Source organism: Oryctolagus cuniculus, chromosome 2 (genome assembly GCF_964237555.1).
Source record: "Oryctolagus cuniculus chromosome 2, mOryCun1.1, whole genome shotgun sequence".
Classification (NCBI taxonomy): Eukaryota; Metazoa; Chordata; class Mammalia; order Lagomorpha; family Leporidae; genus Oryctolagus; species Oryctolagus cuniculus.
In genome coordinates, this window is record NC_091433.1 from 46,127,295 (window position 1) to 46,145,197 (window position 17,903).

Below are 17,903 nucleotides of genomic sequence, written 5' to 3' on the forward strand. Positions count from 1 at the left end.
TTTTAGAGCAGGTTTATATTTACAGGAAAACTGAAGAGTCTAGTTCAGAGTACATCAATATATTTGATGTCCAATTTCCCCTATGATCTGAGTATCATATTTTTTACAATTAATGAGCCAGTATTGGTATATCATTCTTAACCAAAGTCTACACTTCATTCAGATTTGTAGTTTATTTTTAACATTCTTTTCCATTCTCGGGCCCCCTCCGGACATGACATTGTCTTTAGTTACGTCTCCTTCGGCTCCTCTTGGCTGTCACAGCTTCTCAGACTTTCCTGGTTTTTGATGAGTTTGATAATTTTGCAGAGTATGGGACAGGTGTTTTGTAGGATTCGTCTTTGCAAGCATGTGTCTGAAGTTTTCTTATGATTACACTGGAGTTAGGGGTTTGGGGAAGAAGATCACAGAGCTCATGCAGCGTTCCTCACGTCATGTCAAGGGCACACACTGTCTGCAGGATTTGTTGGCTGAGGCAGTGTTTGTCAGGTTACTCTTTGCCCCCTGATTTCCATACTGGACACTTTGGAAGGAAGTCTGTGTGCCAAGCTCACAACTAAGGAGCTGGGAGTCTTGCTCCTCTCCTGGAAGGTGGATGGATAATCTGCCTGAATCATTTGGAATTTATCTGTATTCTAACTATTCCCTCTTGCCTGATTGTCTTAAAGTAGTTTTTTTGTTTTGTTTTGTTTTGTTTTGTTTTTTGTAGAAGTGGATCTTAAGGCAAAAGCCAATGAACTATAACTGGAGAGAATCTGCTTTTAGTTTGAATTTTGCCTAAGTGTGATCTTAGGCAAGTCATTTATCATTGCTCCCAAAAGAACGATTGCAGGCATTGTTGGCAGCAGCACTACTTCCTGATAAGAAGGGAAATGTTGTCTTATGCCTCATTAGCTTTGACAAGCTTGGGAGAGCAATACGAGAAGATTCAAATTCATTTCGTTAGAATCTGATAAAGTACGTTATGAAAATTTCTGCTTATTTTATTTACCTATTCACCTGGGGATAAGGATGGAAAAAAAAAAAAAAAAAAACAGATCCTACCAAAGCACTTTCTATTGCAACTGCCTCCTGAGGCTACAGTGTCATGCACATTTGCTGATGTGTTAATGTGGAAAACGGATCTCTTTTCCTTTGAGGACTTGAAGACCCTTGTTTTACCTTTGGTTTCTAAGCTGTTGTGTTTAAATTGTTCCTTTGGGAAATACATTGTTTGCAAGAACAGTACAATGTCCATTAAGATGGGAGGAAATGTTGCCAGTGCCAAAGGTACTTGAACCTGAACCTAAAACTTAAAAAGAAGGGAAATAGATCCTAAATGTCATCAACATTCCATCATTTTATGAGAATCTCTTCATCCCTATCCCATACTTCGTCCTACCTCCTCACGGGAGGATGACCCTTGATCAAATCCATCAAGGAGGATGGTATAGCATCCTCAGTGTGACAGACCCTCGCACAAGAATAGAAGTCGGTCCATCAGCTAAGGTGGCATCTGTTGCCCCCAAACAAAATAGACCTGGTCCACATGAATCCTGGCACTGATTTCTAGTTTGCTTAGCTTCACAATATTCAAAACCAATATTTGTACAGATACTTAAGTGCTTATAAAGCAATTTCATAAGAATTATCACATTTAATCTATATAGAGGTGTTCCTACTCTATATTTCGGAAACTGGGGCTCAAAGACATCAAGTGATTTGTCCAGTGTCACATGGATATGTAGGAGCAGGATGCAAAAACTCAGGCATCCTGACTCCAAATCCTGATTAATTTCGTCCTCACCATTTACAGTTTGGAAGGCAAGTCCTGTGTGCAGGCACCTTGCCCTTTTGTTCTCTTTTAAATTCCCAGAGTCTAGAACAGTGCCTAACTCACATAAATGCTCAACAGGAATTTGTTCAATGAATGAGTAAAATAAATACAATCACTATCATTATTAAGCTTACCATCTAAGATAGATTCAAAAGGTACACTTCATCCAACAAATATTTGCTCACTGCTTACTGTGCACCAAGGATTTGTTTTGCAAATGGGACTAAATCGATGTTAAAATGTCCCTTAAAGAAATGTGTTCATTTAAGCACTTAAATTTTTCTCTAGTAGTGATGTTTTGGGGGCAGGGGTGGGAATGAAAGAACCAAAAATCCTCTCAAGAAGGGTTAATGAAGTGAAGCAAGGTAGGGTGAGATGAGATTCTGATGAGAGAAGTAGGGGAAGGATCAGGACCTTTCTAATTCACAATAAACACACTCACTTCTGCAGTAGACGTAGAACAGATATGGTGGCAATGGACTCCTCTAATGCTCTCTCTCTGGTGCATTTTACTTCTGGGGGCATTTTAGGGTTTATAGGCAGTAGCTTTAGCTTGAATCCCTATGTGCACTTTTATCAAGTTGTTGCTCTCCCTCCTATTCAACAGCTTTCACTCTCCAAAAACGCCTTTGGTGGGTACTTGAGATAACCCTCCTTTGTGGGCACTACTCCTGCCAATTTCCTACATTTGTTTAAATCGTGCCCATTGATGCTTCTTAGTGTAATGCAAAGAGCAATGAACTTGGAGCCAGGAGACCTGGGTTCAAGTCCTCATAACCATTCCCTTACTAATGTGACCTTGGACAATTTTCTTCCCTTCTCTGAATCTCAGTGTCCAAATTAATAAGAGTTCCAATATTCTTTATTTAATTCCACCATATGCTGATGAATTTGTGTTTGCCTCTGTTATTTTTCTACAAGAAAAAAAGACAGTAAGTAAACACAAACAGAAGAAAGAGAGAGTGAGAGGAGCAAGAATAACTGTCAAAAGTCACAGTCATTTAACAGGAAACCAGTTCTGTGCAGCCTTCCTGTGTTTAGCTAAATGTGCAGAGTCTTGTTTAAAAGATGCTATTCTTAAGCCCAGGGCACATGAATGTAAATAAGTATCACAAGCAAAACTGCTAACCACAGAGTTGGAATATGTTTACAAGTGAAAGAAACCACTCACACAGAACCTGGCCTGACTGAGCAGCTTTGGACTATTTTCAACTGCTTCTCCACAGAAACCAGACTTTTTTTTTTTTTTTTTTTTTTTTTTTTTTTTGACAGGCAGAGTGGACAGTGAGAGAGAGACAGAGAGAAAGGTCTTCCTTTACTGTTGGTTCACCCTCCAATGGCTGCTGCGGCTGGTGCACCGCGCTGATCCGAAGCCAGGAGACAGGTGCTTCTGGTCTCCCATGTGGGTGCAGGGCCCAAGGACCCGGGCCATCCTCCACTGCACTCCCAGGCCACAGCAGAGAGCTGGCCTGGAAGAGGGGCAACCGGGACAGAATCCGGCACCCCGACCGGGACTAGAACCCGGTGTGCCAGCGCCGCAGGCGGAGGATTAGCCTATTGAGCTGCGGCACCGGCTGGAAACCAGACTTTTACAGCATATGCCACCAATTGCTCCATCCCTTTGGGACAAGTGGATCGTGGCGTCATTTGAGGAAGGACTGTGTTGATGACAGTTGTTGACAGACATTCCTGTGTACTTACCCATGGAATAGCTCATCAACTCGCTTTCTTGTCCTAATTCACTTAGGTTTTGATGTGCCTTTGCATTTTCAACTAATTTCCAACTAGGGACTGATTGTGTTTCTCATGAAATTAAGTAATCTCAAACAGAAGTTCCACTATCAGCATTTCCAGTGAGCATTTCACAATAAAAACATGGAATCTTGGGATTTGAAGAAGCCCTCTAAATCATCTAGCTAGTCGCATGCCACCATTAGGTGGCTGAGGTGGGCTCAGCTACCTCCAGTGGCAGGAAATTCATTACTTTCTAATGGAGCTCATCCCATTGGTATGATTCTGACTACTCAAGACTGGTAATCCCAAACACTTTCTTATACCTGCCATCTAGTGGATATGGTTCTACCGTCTTGGAACCAGAGAAGATACACACCACCTCTCTTCTGTATGTAGCTCCAAGGCCATAGGTTTGAAGACCACTGTGCAATTCCTTCCGCTGCTTCTGCCTTTGCCTGTGTCTTCGTTTCTATAAGGAAGGTGGTTCCCAGGCTTCTGGAGAAATCCTCATTATTAATGCTGTTCCAATGCCATGCTTGTCTGTCTGTTCCTACTCTTTGCTTTATCCTTTAAGCTGGGGCTCTAATCATATAATGAAATGAATTTGGCTTTTGTATACATCTTTCTGTACATTTTTTGTACAAATAATGGCTAGGGAGATCCATTCAGCAAATATTTATTGTCAGTCATTGCTCTTCTTAGTAGAAATGTAATGTTGAAAAAATGCAGTCCCTTGACCTGGAAGAGCTCATGTTTCAATAAGGAGGAAGGGATAAAACAAAGCACAGTCAACAGAAGGGTGAGTGGCACAGTGGGGACAAAAGAGAGGAATGACTGGGAATCCAGCACCATTTCACAGAGAAAACGCTAAAACAGGATCCTGAAGAAAAAAAAAAATACAACTCGGAAGAACAGGGGAAAGGCACCCACTAAAGGCTAACGACCGTGGAAGTGCAGTGGATACTCTGGTTTGTGGAACAATAAGGAGTATGGGATGGCTTGAGGGAGGGCCACAAGAGAAGGCGCTGAGAAGTAGAGAGCTGAGATCTTGCATGTCACTGGGGTTCGCACCACTTCTTAGCCAGGCACAGTGGTTAGTGTCTACAAGCCCAACTATGAAATGTCTCTTAGCTGACTTGTGGCTTTCACTCGTGGGTAATGTGTAAATGAAGCAGTCTCGCTAATACCTATGGATCTCATGGGAGTGGACAGATCGGGGGTTTTGCATATTTCAGAAGGGGCTGGTGATTCTGCTTATGAAATTCACAGCTGAGTGATCCCAACAGAAACATTAGCTATGGAGAGGAAGCACTTTGAATGCTACCCATGTCTCCCCCAGATTCTCTTCTGTGGATGAAGACAAAATAGCTCCAGGATAACATGTTCCCAAACACTTCACACAGTGCCCTCTGTTAGGTGCATCCGTGGGTCTCCAGGTCTCCCTACCCACCATGGCCCATTTTCTGGGGGGCTGGACCCAGGCTGGCTCTGACACTACTTTTGGCTGTGCCTCTTTTTCTCTCCCTCCTCAGATGCTCCATGTTTCAGGGGTGTTTTAGGCCCTAGCAGGGGTGTCCTTCTAGTGGAAATGGGGATGAGGTGGTCTGGCAGGTCCAGGGAACTGGTTTCACATCTCGCCACTCCCAAGCCCCCAGTGTAACTCTGACACCTGCAAAGGCTTGTGGCCTGGGGTGAATGGAAGCTGAGAATATGGCGCTAGCTTCTGAGAAAAGAAAGACATTATCACACAGTCAACTGGAAAGGAAACACGAGGCAAAGCTCAAATCTGTCTCCCCCTCTGGAACCTGGGGCAGGTTTTAGGGGTTAGAGAGGACAGGCTGGTATGCAGAGACACTGGCAAGGAAAGTTCTGACCAGGGACCTTAGTGCTGGGTCCTGCCCCATCTGTTAGCTAGACGCCAAGCACCTACATTAGGATCTCCGCCAAGAAGCAAACATTTCTTGGATACTTGTCCCTTACCCGGTGTTACCAGCCCAGGGTGACTGAGAATTAATCTGCGGGGCTTTCTAGATTCAGTTAGATTCAGACAGAAACAGTTTGTTCTGAAATGTGTAGCTTTCAGGATCTCATGCCAAATCTTTACCCAGGAGCCATCCAACCACTTAGGGTACATGCTGAACTTCTAGATCCATCCCAATAGCCCAGTGTCATCCTTATCCCACGCACACTCACTTGACTCCAGAGCACGTCGAGGGCTCAGTCCATGCTCGTCTCCATGGGCCGGGAGAGCCCCCACTACACCTGTTATTGACATAACAGGACCTGAGCTGAGCCTGTGATCACAGCTGTAACCCTACGAAGATCAAAGGTTCCAGCCACCTCCCAGATTTTTGCTGAGATTCATTGGCACTAACTAGCACTTGCATAACGCCCTGAGACTTAACCTGACTAGAGCACAGATGTCACTCCAAGAAGCAAAGCTACGTGAATTCACCCTCACGGCTTGGGTCACCAGAGGTTTATTCTCACTCCAGCGTGAGCCGTCTTCAATATGTCAGATAGCAAAGTTTAAACTTTTGCAGACACAAGTGCTCCAGAGAACCAATAGTCACACATTGATTGTTGTCCTGTTTAAGCCAACAAGTAGTATACGTGGCACCTGGAGAGAGTCCAAGAAAAGTTAAAATGATCATAACCAATGCACAAGCAGATTTACACATTCTTAGATTTTGTTTTTGCATCTTCAATTTCTTCTACCCCAACCCCTCTTTGTATTTTGTATTTTCAGGCCAGTTCTCCTAAGTGGACAGGAGGAAGAGTTCGCCTAAGAAGAGATGGCAGAAATTGGGGATTTGGTGGATCAGGAGCCACACCCAGGTAACATCCCTGGAGCATCCCCTAGTGAATAAATAGGAACTTAGTGCTGTTATCTGACCAAAGCCAAGTGGGTGAGACCATATTTAACTGTAGCTGTTATTCCTTACTCTTTATTCAGAAACTACTTTCTCATAAGTTTCAATAGTGAATGCCTACAATAACTATAATAGCTATTCATAACAAAGGGAATTGTCTGACCAGCTATTAAACTTGTGGGCTTTTATTTTCTTAAAAAAAAGAGACTGATCTGGAAAATCACCTTGGACATTCTAGAGATAGCCTGTTTCAGGGGGACAAGGCAAGGCCCTAGCACGGTGTCAGGTGGCTTTCCTTGCAGAGGAAAGGTGTGCATGGTAGAGCCTGTCCTTAAATGGTGAAGCCCACTGGAGTCAGGGCAGGTGGCCGCTCTCCCTCAGAAGCTATCATGGGGCCCCTGGAGCTAATCAGGGAACTTTCCCAAGGATGATGTCAAGAAAGTAACCCCCTCATGCAGAAAGCAGGAATGTATCATGACTTGTGTTTTGAGAACTGAGGAGAGAGTGTGCTCACTCCCAGGAGATGAACCCCTTAGGGAGAAGGAGGCTGTGTTTCCTGCTCGGTGGGTAGTGAGCAGCCTCTGAAGCACGGCTGGCCACGAAAACTGGGAGAACGAACCTTGGGGCTCCCCTTGGCTGCAGTTAGCCCTGAGACGTGGGGTACTTCTCTTGGAAGATGCAAGGGATCTGCGGAAGGTTTGAGTGAACCGTGAACTTGCATCTTTGTCCAGATCAGTTTTCAAAAGTGACACCTAGTGGCCGCATGAAGCAAAAGCAGTAGTAGCCTGAGCATTTGGGGGGACTGCCTCCATCCACCCCTACTGCTCTTTGCTAGATTCAGCATAGAATGCTGGAAAGGACAAGGCGGAACCCAGCAATGAAAGATAAGAATAAGAGCTTTGATCCAGGTTCAGGCCACTTCATTCCAATTACTGCTTAATGTAAAAATACTGCCGTTCATGACTGAAATCCAGAGGGGAATACTGTCTCCTTTCCATGTGGTTTTTCATTTTAGATAATGAAAGAAGAGTTTAAAACTCTGTTATTTTTTTTAAAATTGGACTTTTTAGCTTTTGCTTTGGTTGAGAAGTAAGTTTCAATCTTTCTAATCTTTTATCAGATTAGTTAGCAGTCCTTAGAAGGTTGAATTAAGGGGCCCCTGAGATATGGACTGTCCTTTGTTTCATAACATGGCTAACAGACCATGCAAACACTATTTACACAAGAGTTCATGAGTCGCAGAGTCCACATCCTTTTATGTTCTTTCCACAGACAGGTTGTGGAAACATCCTGGAATTCTGCGATGCCTTTTGGATCCCAGACTGAAGTGTTCTTCAGCCTGTAGCTGGCTGAGATGCCTGAGTAGCATACTCTTTTCTTCCCCGGCCCAGCAACCACTTGGTATTTAGTTTAATGCAGTCTTTCAGCTGAGCCAGGGTGAATTCTTCCAGTTGCACTCAGTCATAAGTTAGCATGTCTAAGAGAGGAGGGTGTGAAGTACAAATTCTTTCAACTCCCTGTCGCTGCCTGAGCATGAGGTGGCAAAGATTCAGACCTCAGAAAACAGCATGGCTCTGTGCTAAAATATCCTATGAGGTGTGAGCTGGCTCGGGAAGGCAGCAGGATTTGTGCTGGCACATGCAATGCTGAGCGGAGCAGGGAGGCTGCCTGAGCTGTCTGGGAGACCCACATCTGGAGCCCAGTGGCAGAGGCGGGGCCTTCTGCTCAGACAGTCATCCTGGGTCCCCAAGGGAAGCTCCTTCTCTGCCATTCTTCAGGGATGAGGACCTCCTCATGTCTGTGAACTTAGAGTGATAGGACTCTTGGGAATCCACTCTTCCAGTTCACCTCTCAGCCATTTCCTAAGGCACAAGCTAGCCCCAGGGCCACTCACTGGGCTGGGACCCTTCCCAACCACCTCCATCCCAAGCACCTGCCTGTCACCCCTTTCTCACCTGGTGAACATTACCAAGAGGTGTTTGCTTAAACCCATCTAGAACATAACATTTGGGTTAAACCCCTTCCTTGGGTTTTTGGGTCCCACATAGCCCACTTTATAATCAAAGGAGACTATGTGAGTGAATCTCTGCAGAACTACACAAATCTGCTTCTGATTTCTATTCTTGCATTTCTAAGGAAGCTGCTGCTAACATCTTTCCTTGTGGAAAGGTAAAAATCTTCCCCAAATTTAATCTCCAAGGGAGATCATCTTATAAAACACATCTCCCATCTCAAATTCTTATAGTGGTGTCGTCAGTTCTCTCATTTTACAGATGAAGGAACTGAGGTTCAAGGAGAAGTCGTTTGCACTGGACATATGGCCCCCTTCTTTCTTCCACGTTCTGCTCTTTGAAAAAATAGTTGCTGGGTCTGGACCAGGCTGAAGCCAGGAGCCAGGAACTCAATCTAGGGTCTCCCCTGTCGGGGACAGGTACCCAAATACTTGAGTTATCACCTGCTGCCTCCTAGGGTACACATTAGCAGGTGGCTGGAATTGGAACAGAGCCAGGACTCTGGCACTCTGGTATGGAATGAGGGCATCCCAAATGGAGTCTTCACCATTTCACCAAATTCCTGCTCTGCATTCTGCTTTTCATCAATTTCTTACCCAGTCTGAAAAGAACTCCCAGAAACCTTTCTTCATCCTAGACTTAGTCCTATCTAGGCCTTTTCTCTGCACAGTTGGTTGATTTCCTAGCTCTTGACATTTGGCTCAAAATGTCTACCACTTTAACTTCTAAGGGACTGCAGAGAGGAACTTCTAAGGAACCTGCAGAGATCTGTAGAACTCTACATTTTGGAGCTAAATGCAAAAAGTCCCATGACTCTGAGAAGTAGGCACCAAGGTGGAATGACTCAGCAATGATCTTTTCCCAGTGAGCTACCTGGCAGGCGAAGCTGGCAGAGGTCCTCTTAGAACCTTGGGGTCTGGACACTGATAGAAGTGAGGCGAAGATACCGTGCCCCTGGACCTGTAGTTTCATAAAACTTTTCTTTATCTCTAGTAGATGATGACTTAATTAGAGAGCCAATGAAAAAAAGGCGGCGACTGGATCGAGACCGGCGGTTCCGAGCGTTTCCCTCGCTGGAGCAAAGTGCCTTTAAGGAGTGTGAGTGTCATGAGCTGTGGTGTGGCTTGGCTTAATGTGGTTCTGGGTTCTTCCAGCTGTGTAAAAGGCTCAAAGGAAGAGAAGGCTACATCTGGGAGCTGGATGACACATCTTCAAACGAACCTGTTCCAGAAAGAGAGATCTCAAAGGACCTGCAGCTCTTCACTGCAGCTCTTCATTTGTCTCCAGGTGTCTGGGTGGGAGGGCTCTTATCGAAATAACTGCTTCCCAGTTAGAGCAAAGACTGTGAAAATGCACAGTTGGTTCCTTTCAGGGGTGTTTATTTGGTGTGCTTGCATTTGGCTTTTTGTGTGCCCTCAGGAAAAAAGCAATCATAAAAGGCTAACAGCCATGGCGAAGCCTACGATGACATCTGGAGTTTCAGAGCAGACTGGCTATATGGAGCTTTATAGAATCCATGGTTGTTATCTCCAATGAACTACTATCTCTAGTGTCAGAAAACTTATTATCTTGTATAGCTGGCTTTTCATTTCATTTCTTTTCTCCCTGCTCTACAATATTCTACAGTCTCCTTCTTTGGAGATCTGGTACTTGGTCCCTGCCAGGTATGTTAAGGTAATGTGTCCCTGTTGATTCCAGATGAAAGATTGGAGTCCAGGACCAGACGGGTTTTGAGCAACACTTATCAGAAACTTATTCAGTCTGTCTTCTTGGATGACAGCATTCCTAGTGGAGTCAAGTATCTCATGTGAGTCTGAAACCCACTACCTTTAAACCTTGCTTTAGTGTAACACCTTCAGTGCTCATGGGTATGTTTCCCAAAAACAAGGGGGAGTTATCAATCAGAAACCAAGCAAAGGCTAAACATTTCTGCAGCTTGGCCCATAATAATAATTCTTATTACTGATCGTTGCCATTCACTGACCGTCACTATTGTCACTGGCCGACTACTTTACATGTAAATCAAACTTCATTTAATCCTCCCAATACCCCTGTCAAGTAGAAGCCATTATCATACTCCCCATTTTACTGAAATTGAGGCTCAGAGAGGCTAAGGCATTGAGCAAAGTCGCATTGTTGCTAAGTGAAAGGGCCCCAAATCCCACCCAGGTCACATGACTTTAAGCCCAAGACCCAATGATTTATGCTGAGCTGACTTGACGACTTGAGCCTATGTCTCCTTCTCAGGAAAACTGTGGGTTGCTCCTAACACTATGTTACCCCTACACAAATGTTATTTCTAGGATCAGGAATATGCAGTTTCTGTAGAACATAAATAAAGATGCCTCACAGCTATATAGACATTACAGGAATTGCATAGAGCTATTTTACCAAATAGTTTTTGCAGACATCAGAGACTCAGAAGGATGTAGTTCCTTGCCAAAGGACAGATCTCAGTTCCTTTGCATTCTGTCCCAATGTTCTTCCCAGTACACTTTGATCATGATCATGTGCATTTAAACATTGATCCAGAAATAGGCTTCTTGCCTTGATTGAAAAGCCTTCACTGGACCCAATCTACGTTGGATTATTTGGGAGCACAGGGGCTGGGAAGAGCTCCCTAATCAATGCCATCATCCAGCAAGCCATGTTTCTACCAGTGTCTGGAGAGAGTACATGTACTTCGTGTATTGTGCAAGTGAGCTCAGGCTACTGTGAGCAGTATGAGGCTAAAATCCACCTTCTTTCTGACCAGGTAAGTGCTTACTCCTTCCCCGCCCCTCCCCCCCCCCCCCCCCCCCTGCTTTTCAATCACTGCTTATTTGGCCTGTTTCCTCATTGACAAAACTTGGATAAGATGGACTTGCTGGATAAGATGAATGTACTGTCACACCGTCTTCCACAGGGCGCAGTGTCATTGTTTTCTGTGTCTGTGTCATGAAGGCTTGTCCCTACTCTGTCTTGGCAGGAGTGGAAGGAGGAGCTTAAAAACTTGACTAAACTCCTGCACAGGACAGAGGACCTGAGTGGAGAAGAGGCAGATGCATGGGACAAGGATGATGAAGCCATGGAGGAAGCCATGTGTAAGCTACAAGTGGTGTATGGAATGGGGGCAGAAAATAAGAGTTACAAGGAGTTACTGAGGGCAAAGCCCAAAGCGAAGATTCCCACCTCCAGAATCATCACCCTCAAGGCAGAAGAGGTAGTTTCAACATTGTTTTTTCTTTATTTCATGGTGGGTCTAAAGCATAACAATTCAGTGTGTTTAGGGCAGTTGCTCAAAGTATAGTGTTTCTGGGAGAAATAAGTTGACACCCAAATCAGAATTCCCATGACTCAAATTATCTCTCACCATTTATGGTTGTCAAATAAGAATCTTGGTGTCTTAATGGGAGGATTTTTGTGCACAGAAAAGACCATTAGCAGTTACTTGAAGAGTAATTTGCAATGCTTTGGCTGCAAATGATTTTTAAAAGTCTTATAATGACTCAAATAAATAGGAGTTTATTCATTTTCTCATATAAGATGTCTGGAGACATTTGGGGTCTTATATTGGTTTAGTGGCTCAGCAATGCAAGATTAACACCTTTTGGATTCCCTTGACCTTCTATCATACTCATAATAATAACATTTCTGCTGAATTACTAGACATCACAGCTAGCCTCATGAAAAGAAAAAGTAGATAAAAGGTAGAACCAACCACATAGCCTCTTAAATCAGGAAGTAAAAGCTTTCCCAGAAACACTAATGACACATTTCTTCATTGTTCATGGCCCTTTGTAGCTGAAAGGAAGTCTAGAGAAAGAAAAAGACTTGTCATTATTTGCTTAGACCTATCTCATTCCACTGCTTCCCCAAAGAAGCAGACACACAAAAAAATCAAGATTCTGCTGGCATAGACAGAAATGAGGATGTATATTGGATAGACAACTGGTAGAGCAGTATTTTTGCCTTTATAATCATTATTCATTTTATTAAGATTTAATTTATAAATTAAAACAAATTATTTATGGCGCCAACATTCAATTTACTGAAGTACATTTAAAATTAAACCTAGCTTTCCTTGTGTAGTAAAAGTCGTCTTTAAAATGTTGCTATTCTTTTTATAAATAGGGCTATTTTTGTATAAAAGAAGAACAAAATAAGAACACCTGTCTCAGAATGTAATGATCAGTTATCTCCTGATTGTAAGACAAATCATCCTTAGTTATTGAATGTTACTTACATAATTAATCAAATTTTCTCAGAAATTTTACAGTAAAGTTTAATATAGTCTCTCAAAATATTGTTTATTAAAATATTGTTTATTAGTCTTAGATACAGAAGAAGGGATGGAGAGGGAGATAGAGAAAGAAGAAAGAGGTGCAAGGGGAGAGAGAGAGAGAGAGAGAGAACTTCCAGCCATTGGTTCACCCCAGAATGCCCACAAAGGCCAATACCGGATCAAGCCAAGGCCTAGAGCCAGGAAGTCAATCCAGACCTCCCACGTAGGTGCCTGGGACTACTTGGTCTATCACCTGCTTCTTCCCAGGATGTGCATGAGCAGGAGGATGGAGTAGGAAGCAGAGCTGATACTTGAACCAGGCACTCCAATCATGGATATGGTGTCCCAACTGCTAGAGCAAATGCTGCCCCATTCCTCTCAAATTGTTTTAAATACTTGACCAGCCACGTTTAGAAATAAATGAATGAAACCTTTTCAAAACACTTAGCCATCTCTTGTATACCTAAAACACACACACACACACACACACACACACACAGTATCTTTTCTTATATTTAAATGAGTAACACTATTAAGATGATTATATTCTTTTATCTAAAATATAGACTGACCATATAAAGAGAAACACATTGATTACAAATCTGGGTTGAATACATATAACTTACCCAAAGGTATCGATATAATGTTTATTTCTTCCCCACTTCAGTATTAAATACTCCTTCCCAGCATTACAAATTTACCCATTGAAACAAGGGGAACAGAATTACCATTTAAATGGTTGAAGTTACTAATTCAGGTTTCCATCAGGAATTCTGGGCTGAGATGAGGAATCTTAGCTTTTCATCCATAATGCGTGGCCCTGAACCATAATTTACTGGGTGAGTCCTCTTAATGAAAGGGGCTCTTCGAGCCTATTCCTTTTCGTGTTCTTCCCCTTTAACATATCTGCTCAAGTTTTAAATGAAAATATCTTAAATGTATGTTACTATTTTCTTTTTCGTAATTTGTCCCTTGATTAGGACTAAAGAAATCTGTTACTCCATACTCAGACTGCAACAAATCCACTGATTTAATCTAAATTCTGAATTTGTAACCTTCTCTTTCTTTCAGGGTCAGTCTATATATATTTATTAACAATGACCACTATACATTCCACATTTTCTGTCTCCTGAAGTACCCCAGTTGAGATTCACTGCTATGGTTGCTGTCATAAACGTGTTGTCCCAGGATGCATTTAAGCAGGAACATAGGCCAAGCTCTATTCCATGTCTTATCCACTCTCATTAAAATATTTTGGTCCAGCTATACATCAGGTTTCTTTTTTGTACACAGAAGATAAATTTTTTTTGACAGGCAGAATGGACAGTGAGAGAGAGAGAAAGACAGAGAGAAAGGTCTTCTTTTTGCTGTTGGTTCACCCTCTAATGGCCTGGCCGCCACGGCCGGCACACCGCGCTGATCCGAAGCCAGGAGCCAGGTGCTTCTCCTGGTCTCCCATGGGGTGCAGGGCCCAAGCACTTGGGCCATCCTCCACTGCACTCCCGGGCCATAGCAGAGAGCTGGCCTGGAAGAGGGGCAACCGGGACAGAATCCGGCACCCCGACCGGAACTAGAACCCGGTGTGCCGGCACCACAAGGCGGAGGATTAGCCTATTGAGCCGTGGCGCGGGCCCACAGAAGATAAATTTTAAAAACCTTTCTTTTCTTTCTTTCTTTTTTTTTTAGGACACTTATTTATCTGAGAGACAGAGTTAGAGATAGAGACAGAGATCTTCCATCCGCTGGTTCATTCCCCAAATGGTTGCAACTGCCAAAGCTGTGCGGATTCGAAGGCAGGGGCCAGGAGCTTCTTCTGAGTCTCCCACACAGGTTCAGGGGCCCAAGGAGTTGGGGCCATCCTCTACTACTTTCCCAGGCCATCGCAGAGAGCTGGATCAGAAGAGAAGCAACTGGGACATGAACCGGTGCCCAGATGAGATGCTGGTGCCACAGGCAGAAGCCACAGTGCAGCCCCTAAAAACCTTTTAAGAGTTAAATTTTCAGATCAGTTTTTGATTTAGAAAAATAGCATCACAATACCACTATTGATTTTTTTATAGTCATTGCTAGGTTTCTTAATAATTAAAATGTTTATATTAGCCATGTGGGAAGAATCTTCTCTTTCCAAAGTTTATAAAATTGCATATAAGTTACATTAATTTTAGAATTTGTGGCATCAATGAAATAAGTTTTATTATTCAGTGATGTAACTTATCTGACTTTGGTTTCTTCATCCATAAGTTACAAAGCTTGAATTTCTTGGTTTCCAAGTCCTTCCTGACTCTCAAAGATGGGCCCTTCTAGACTGAATCCTAGGTCTCCTTTCCCATTGTCCAGTGCTCTTGTTACCCGCACTCCACATGCCTTTGATGAACTTGAATCCCAGCCGGCCCAGGTAAGAGAGCTAGGGGAATGGCTAGTATATGTGACACCATCCTTCTTCCTCAGGCGGGAGAGCTGTCTGTCAAATTGGACCCTTTCATTCGGACTCAGCGGAGAGGCTGGGATGGAGAACTACCTGAGACACAAATCTGGCCCTTGATCAAACATGTGGAAGTGACTCTTCCTAAATCTGAGCTGATTCCAGAAGGTGTCGTATTGGTGGATATTCCAGGCACAGGCGACTTCAACAGCAAGAGGGACGAGATATGGAAAAAGGTGGTTCTCTTTCATAGGCTTCACCCTTTCCAAATCAACGAAGAATGTTGTATGCTTTCAGCTTAAGGAATTTTATGAGTTTGTTAGCATTGAATTCTTCTATTTTGTATGTTCTAAGCCTAAGGGCAATGGCAGGAAATGGCTGGCCAGAGGCACCAAGGAAGGAGGAATCACAGGGTAGTCTTTGTAGCTGGAACAAGAGTATATGATATAAGAGAAAGGCCAGTTGTAGTGTGGTCAAGGAGCAAGGTGAGTAATTAAGTAAGTAATTAAGCGTTATAGGGGGCCATTAGCTAGCAGGAATGGAAACATAAAATAATCCCAACTTAAGAGGGGTTTACTAACAGGACATCAAAGGAGCTTGTAAGATGCAACCAGACCTTAGGACCACCTGTTAGGATTGGATCTCCTGTTCTCTCATTTGCTACCTCATTTCCTGTGACTCTGCTTCTCCTTGTGCGTCAAATCCTGCTTCCCTCTCAACTTTCTTGACTTGGCCATTAAGATAAATATTGTCAAAAATGAATGCCTAGCCTTGTCTCTAAATGGATTCATAAATGATCTTTATATTTTAACTCAAATTCCCAAGAGGCAAAATTTAATGGATTCATGACAAGCTAATGACTTAGGTCTAGGGATTAGGTGTCTATCCTAGTGCAACTAATGGTGGCTGAAGGTGGTGGTTTGGATGAAGGTCCATCCCTTCAGCCAAAGCCTTGGCTAGGGGTTCAGTCCCAGTGAATGGAATGACTAGGTGCCTCCTGGATGTGTGTGCCATCACAGTGTTAAGCATTAGGGGAGTTTGCTCTTACCTGTAATTAGAGGTTGGAGTTTTTAAGAATGTAATCTCTTTGTTCACTGATTTTTCCTTTATCAAACATATACGATGTACTAAGCACTGAGGATGAAAAGCTTATAGCTAATAATAGTGACATTCGCTGACCATTTGCTTTGTGCTGGTTACTTTTCTCAGTAACACTGGGAGTTGTCTTCTCCTAACTTTTACTACTTTAGCCTACATGATAAAACACAATGCAATGGGAAATGAATGAAAAGTTGCAGAGTATGATTTTTATGTTAAGAAGAATGTATAGTCATCCCTCAGTATCCATGGGGGTTGGTTTCAGGATACACACAGGATGCCAGAATCTACAGGATCTCAAGTAACTTATATAAAATGGCATAGTATTTGCATATAACCCACACGCACCCACCCACATACTTTAAATCTTCTCTACATTATTATACTACTTAAAAGTGTGTAAACACTTGTTATACTACATTGTTTGGGGAATAATGACTGTGTATCCATATGTTCAGTAGAGAACAGTTATTTTAAAAAGGTTGGGTCCATGAACACTGAACCTGACAATGAGGAGAGCCAACTGTATGTGTGTGTGTATGAGTGTGAGTGTGTGTATAATGTTTGTGAATACACAGCCAAAAGAAGTCTTTGTCTCCTGGAAGGACACACACCAACTATGCACACCAGTTTCTGAATTTACCATCACTCTACTATATACATGTCTGTCTTGTTTATTTTGCACAAACAACTTTTACAACTCTCATGTGGAAAAATAGAACAATGTTGAATGAGAAGTAATGTCTTCTACAAGGGGCTTAGAGTCTAATTGGAGAATTGAAATGTACAGATGGCTAAATAAATAACAGAAAGTGATGTAGAAGAGATACAAAATGCTATGAGCACCTGGAAGTAGAAATTATCTCCAACAAGATATCCATTCCTTCAACAACCAACCCTAGAGCCCCCACTCAATTTTATAATGGGCTCTGGATGGCCAAAGTCCTTGTCCTTGGGGAGTCTCCTAGTCCACACTGATGAACAAATCATGCCACTTGACAAGGAGAGCACAAAATGATTGGCTTCCCATCTGGAGGGAGCTGGGGCCTCAGGGAGGAAGCTCCACTTCCAACAAGCAAAGAAGGGATTGGGTGTGGAGCCACTGAGCACCATTCTAGGCCAGAGAGCCATGTAACCAAAGACTAGAGGGCTGTGGAAGCTGCATGCTGGGAAAAGCGCCTCTTCCTGAGTACCTGGAGGGAGGGGCTTTGGGTGTATAAAGGAGGGGAGCAACAGAAGTCTGGAAAACTTGGCGATGGGCTTTTGATTTATTTTTCTGGGGGAAACCTGAAGGACAATAAGGACTAGGGCAAGTGACAGAGGAAAAAATGTGGAGGTAGAAGGGGCTCTGGGGCACAGATGGGGACCCAGGAGCACAGTACCTGAGCTGGAAGAGGATGGGGAGGGATGGCCACTATCATGAGTCTGATGAGCAGCCCAGCAGCTGCCAAAGCATTCTGAGTGCCTATGGGCAAGGGGAGCTCTGTGACCGTGGTTTCCTACCACCATTTAGAACAGGATGACTTCCATATTTTATAGATGAAGAAATGGAGACTCAGAGAGGAGTGATTGCTCAAGACCACACAACTAGTGAGCAGCAGGATTTGAAATGGAGAGCAGATTTCCTAATTTCTCCACCAAGGCTCTATCTACCACTCTGACCCTCTGGATATCCCTTTTATCT

General features: G+C 43.3%; 1 protein-coding gene across 3 annotated transcripts in view; it reads left to right on the forward strand.

The window, feature by feature from the left end:
- NUGGC (nuclear GTPase, germinal center associated) overlaps nucleotides 1-17,903 on the forward strand; it is a 52,694-nt gene that overhangs the window by 2,170 nt on the left and 32,621 nt on the right. For 2 of the 3 annotated variants that reach the window (XR_011386247.1, XM_051831783.2), the window contains exons 2-7: nucleotides 6,300-6,388; nucleotides 9,429-9,533; nucleotides 10,134-10,242; nucleotides 10,968-11,190; nucleotides 11,404-11,637; nucleotides 15,148-15,357. Coding sequence is in view for 2 of the 3 variants with exons in the window: in XM_051831783.2 (XP_051687743.2) it covers nucleotides 6,346-6,388; nucleotides 9,429-9,533; nucleotides 10,134-10,242; nucleotides 10,968-11,190; nucleotides 11,404-11,637; nucleotides 15,148-15,357 (924 nt within the window). In the remaining variant the exon portion in view is untranslated. The remainder of the gene's footprint in view (nucleotides 1-6,299; nucleotides 6,389-9,428; nucleotides 9,534-10,133; nucleotides 10,243-10,967; nucleotides 11,191-11,403; nucleotides 11,638-15,147; nucleotides 15,358-17,903) is intronic. The other variant, XM_051831786.2, reaches the window with a different exon arrangement.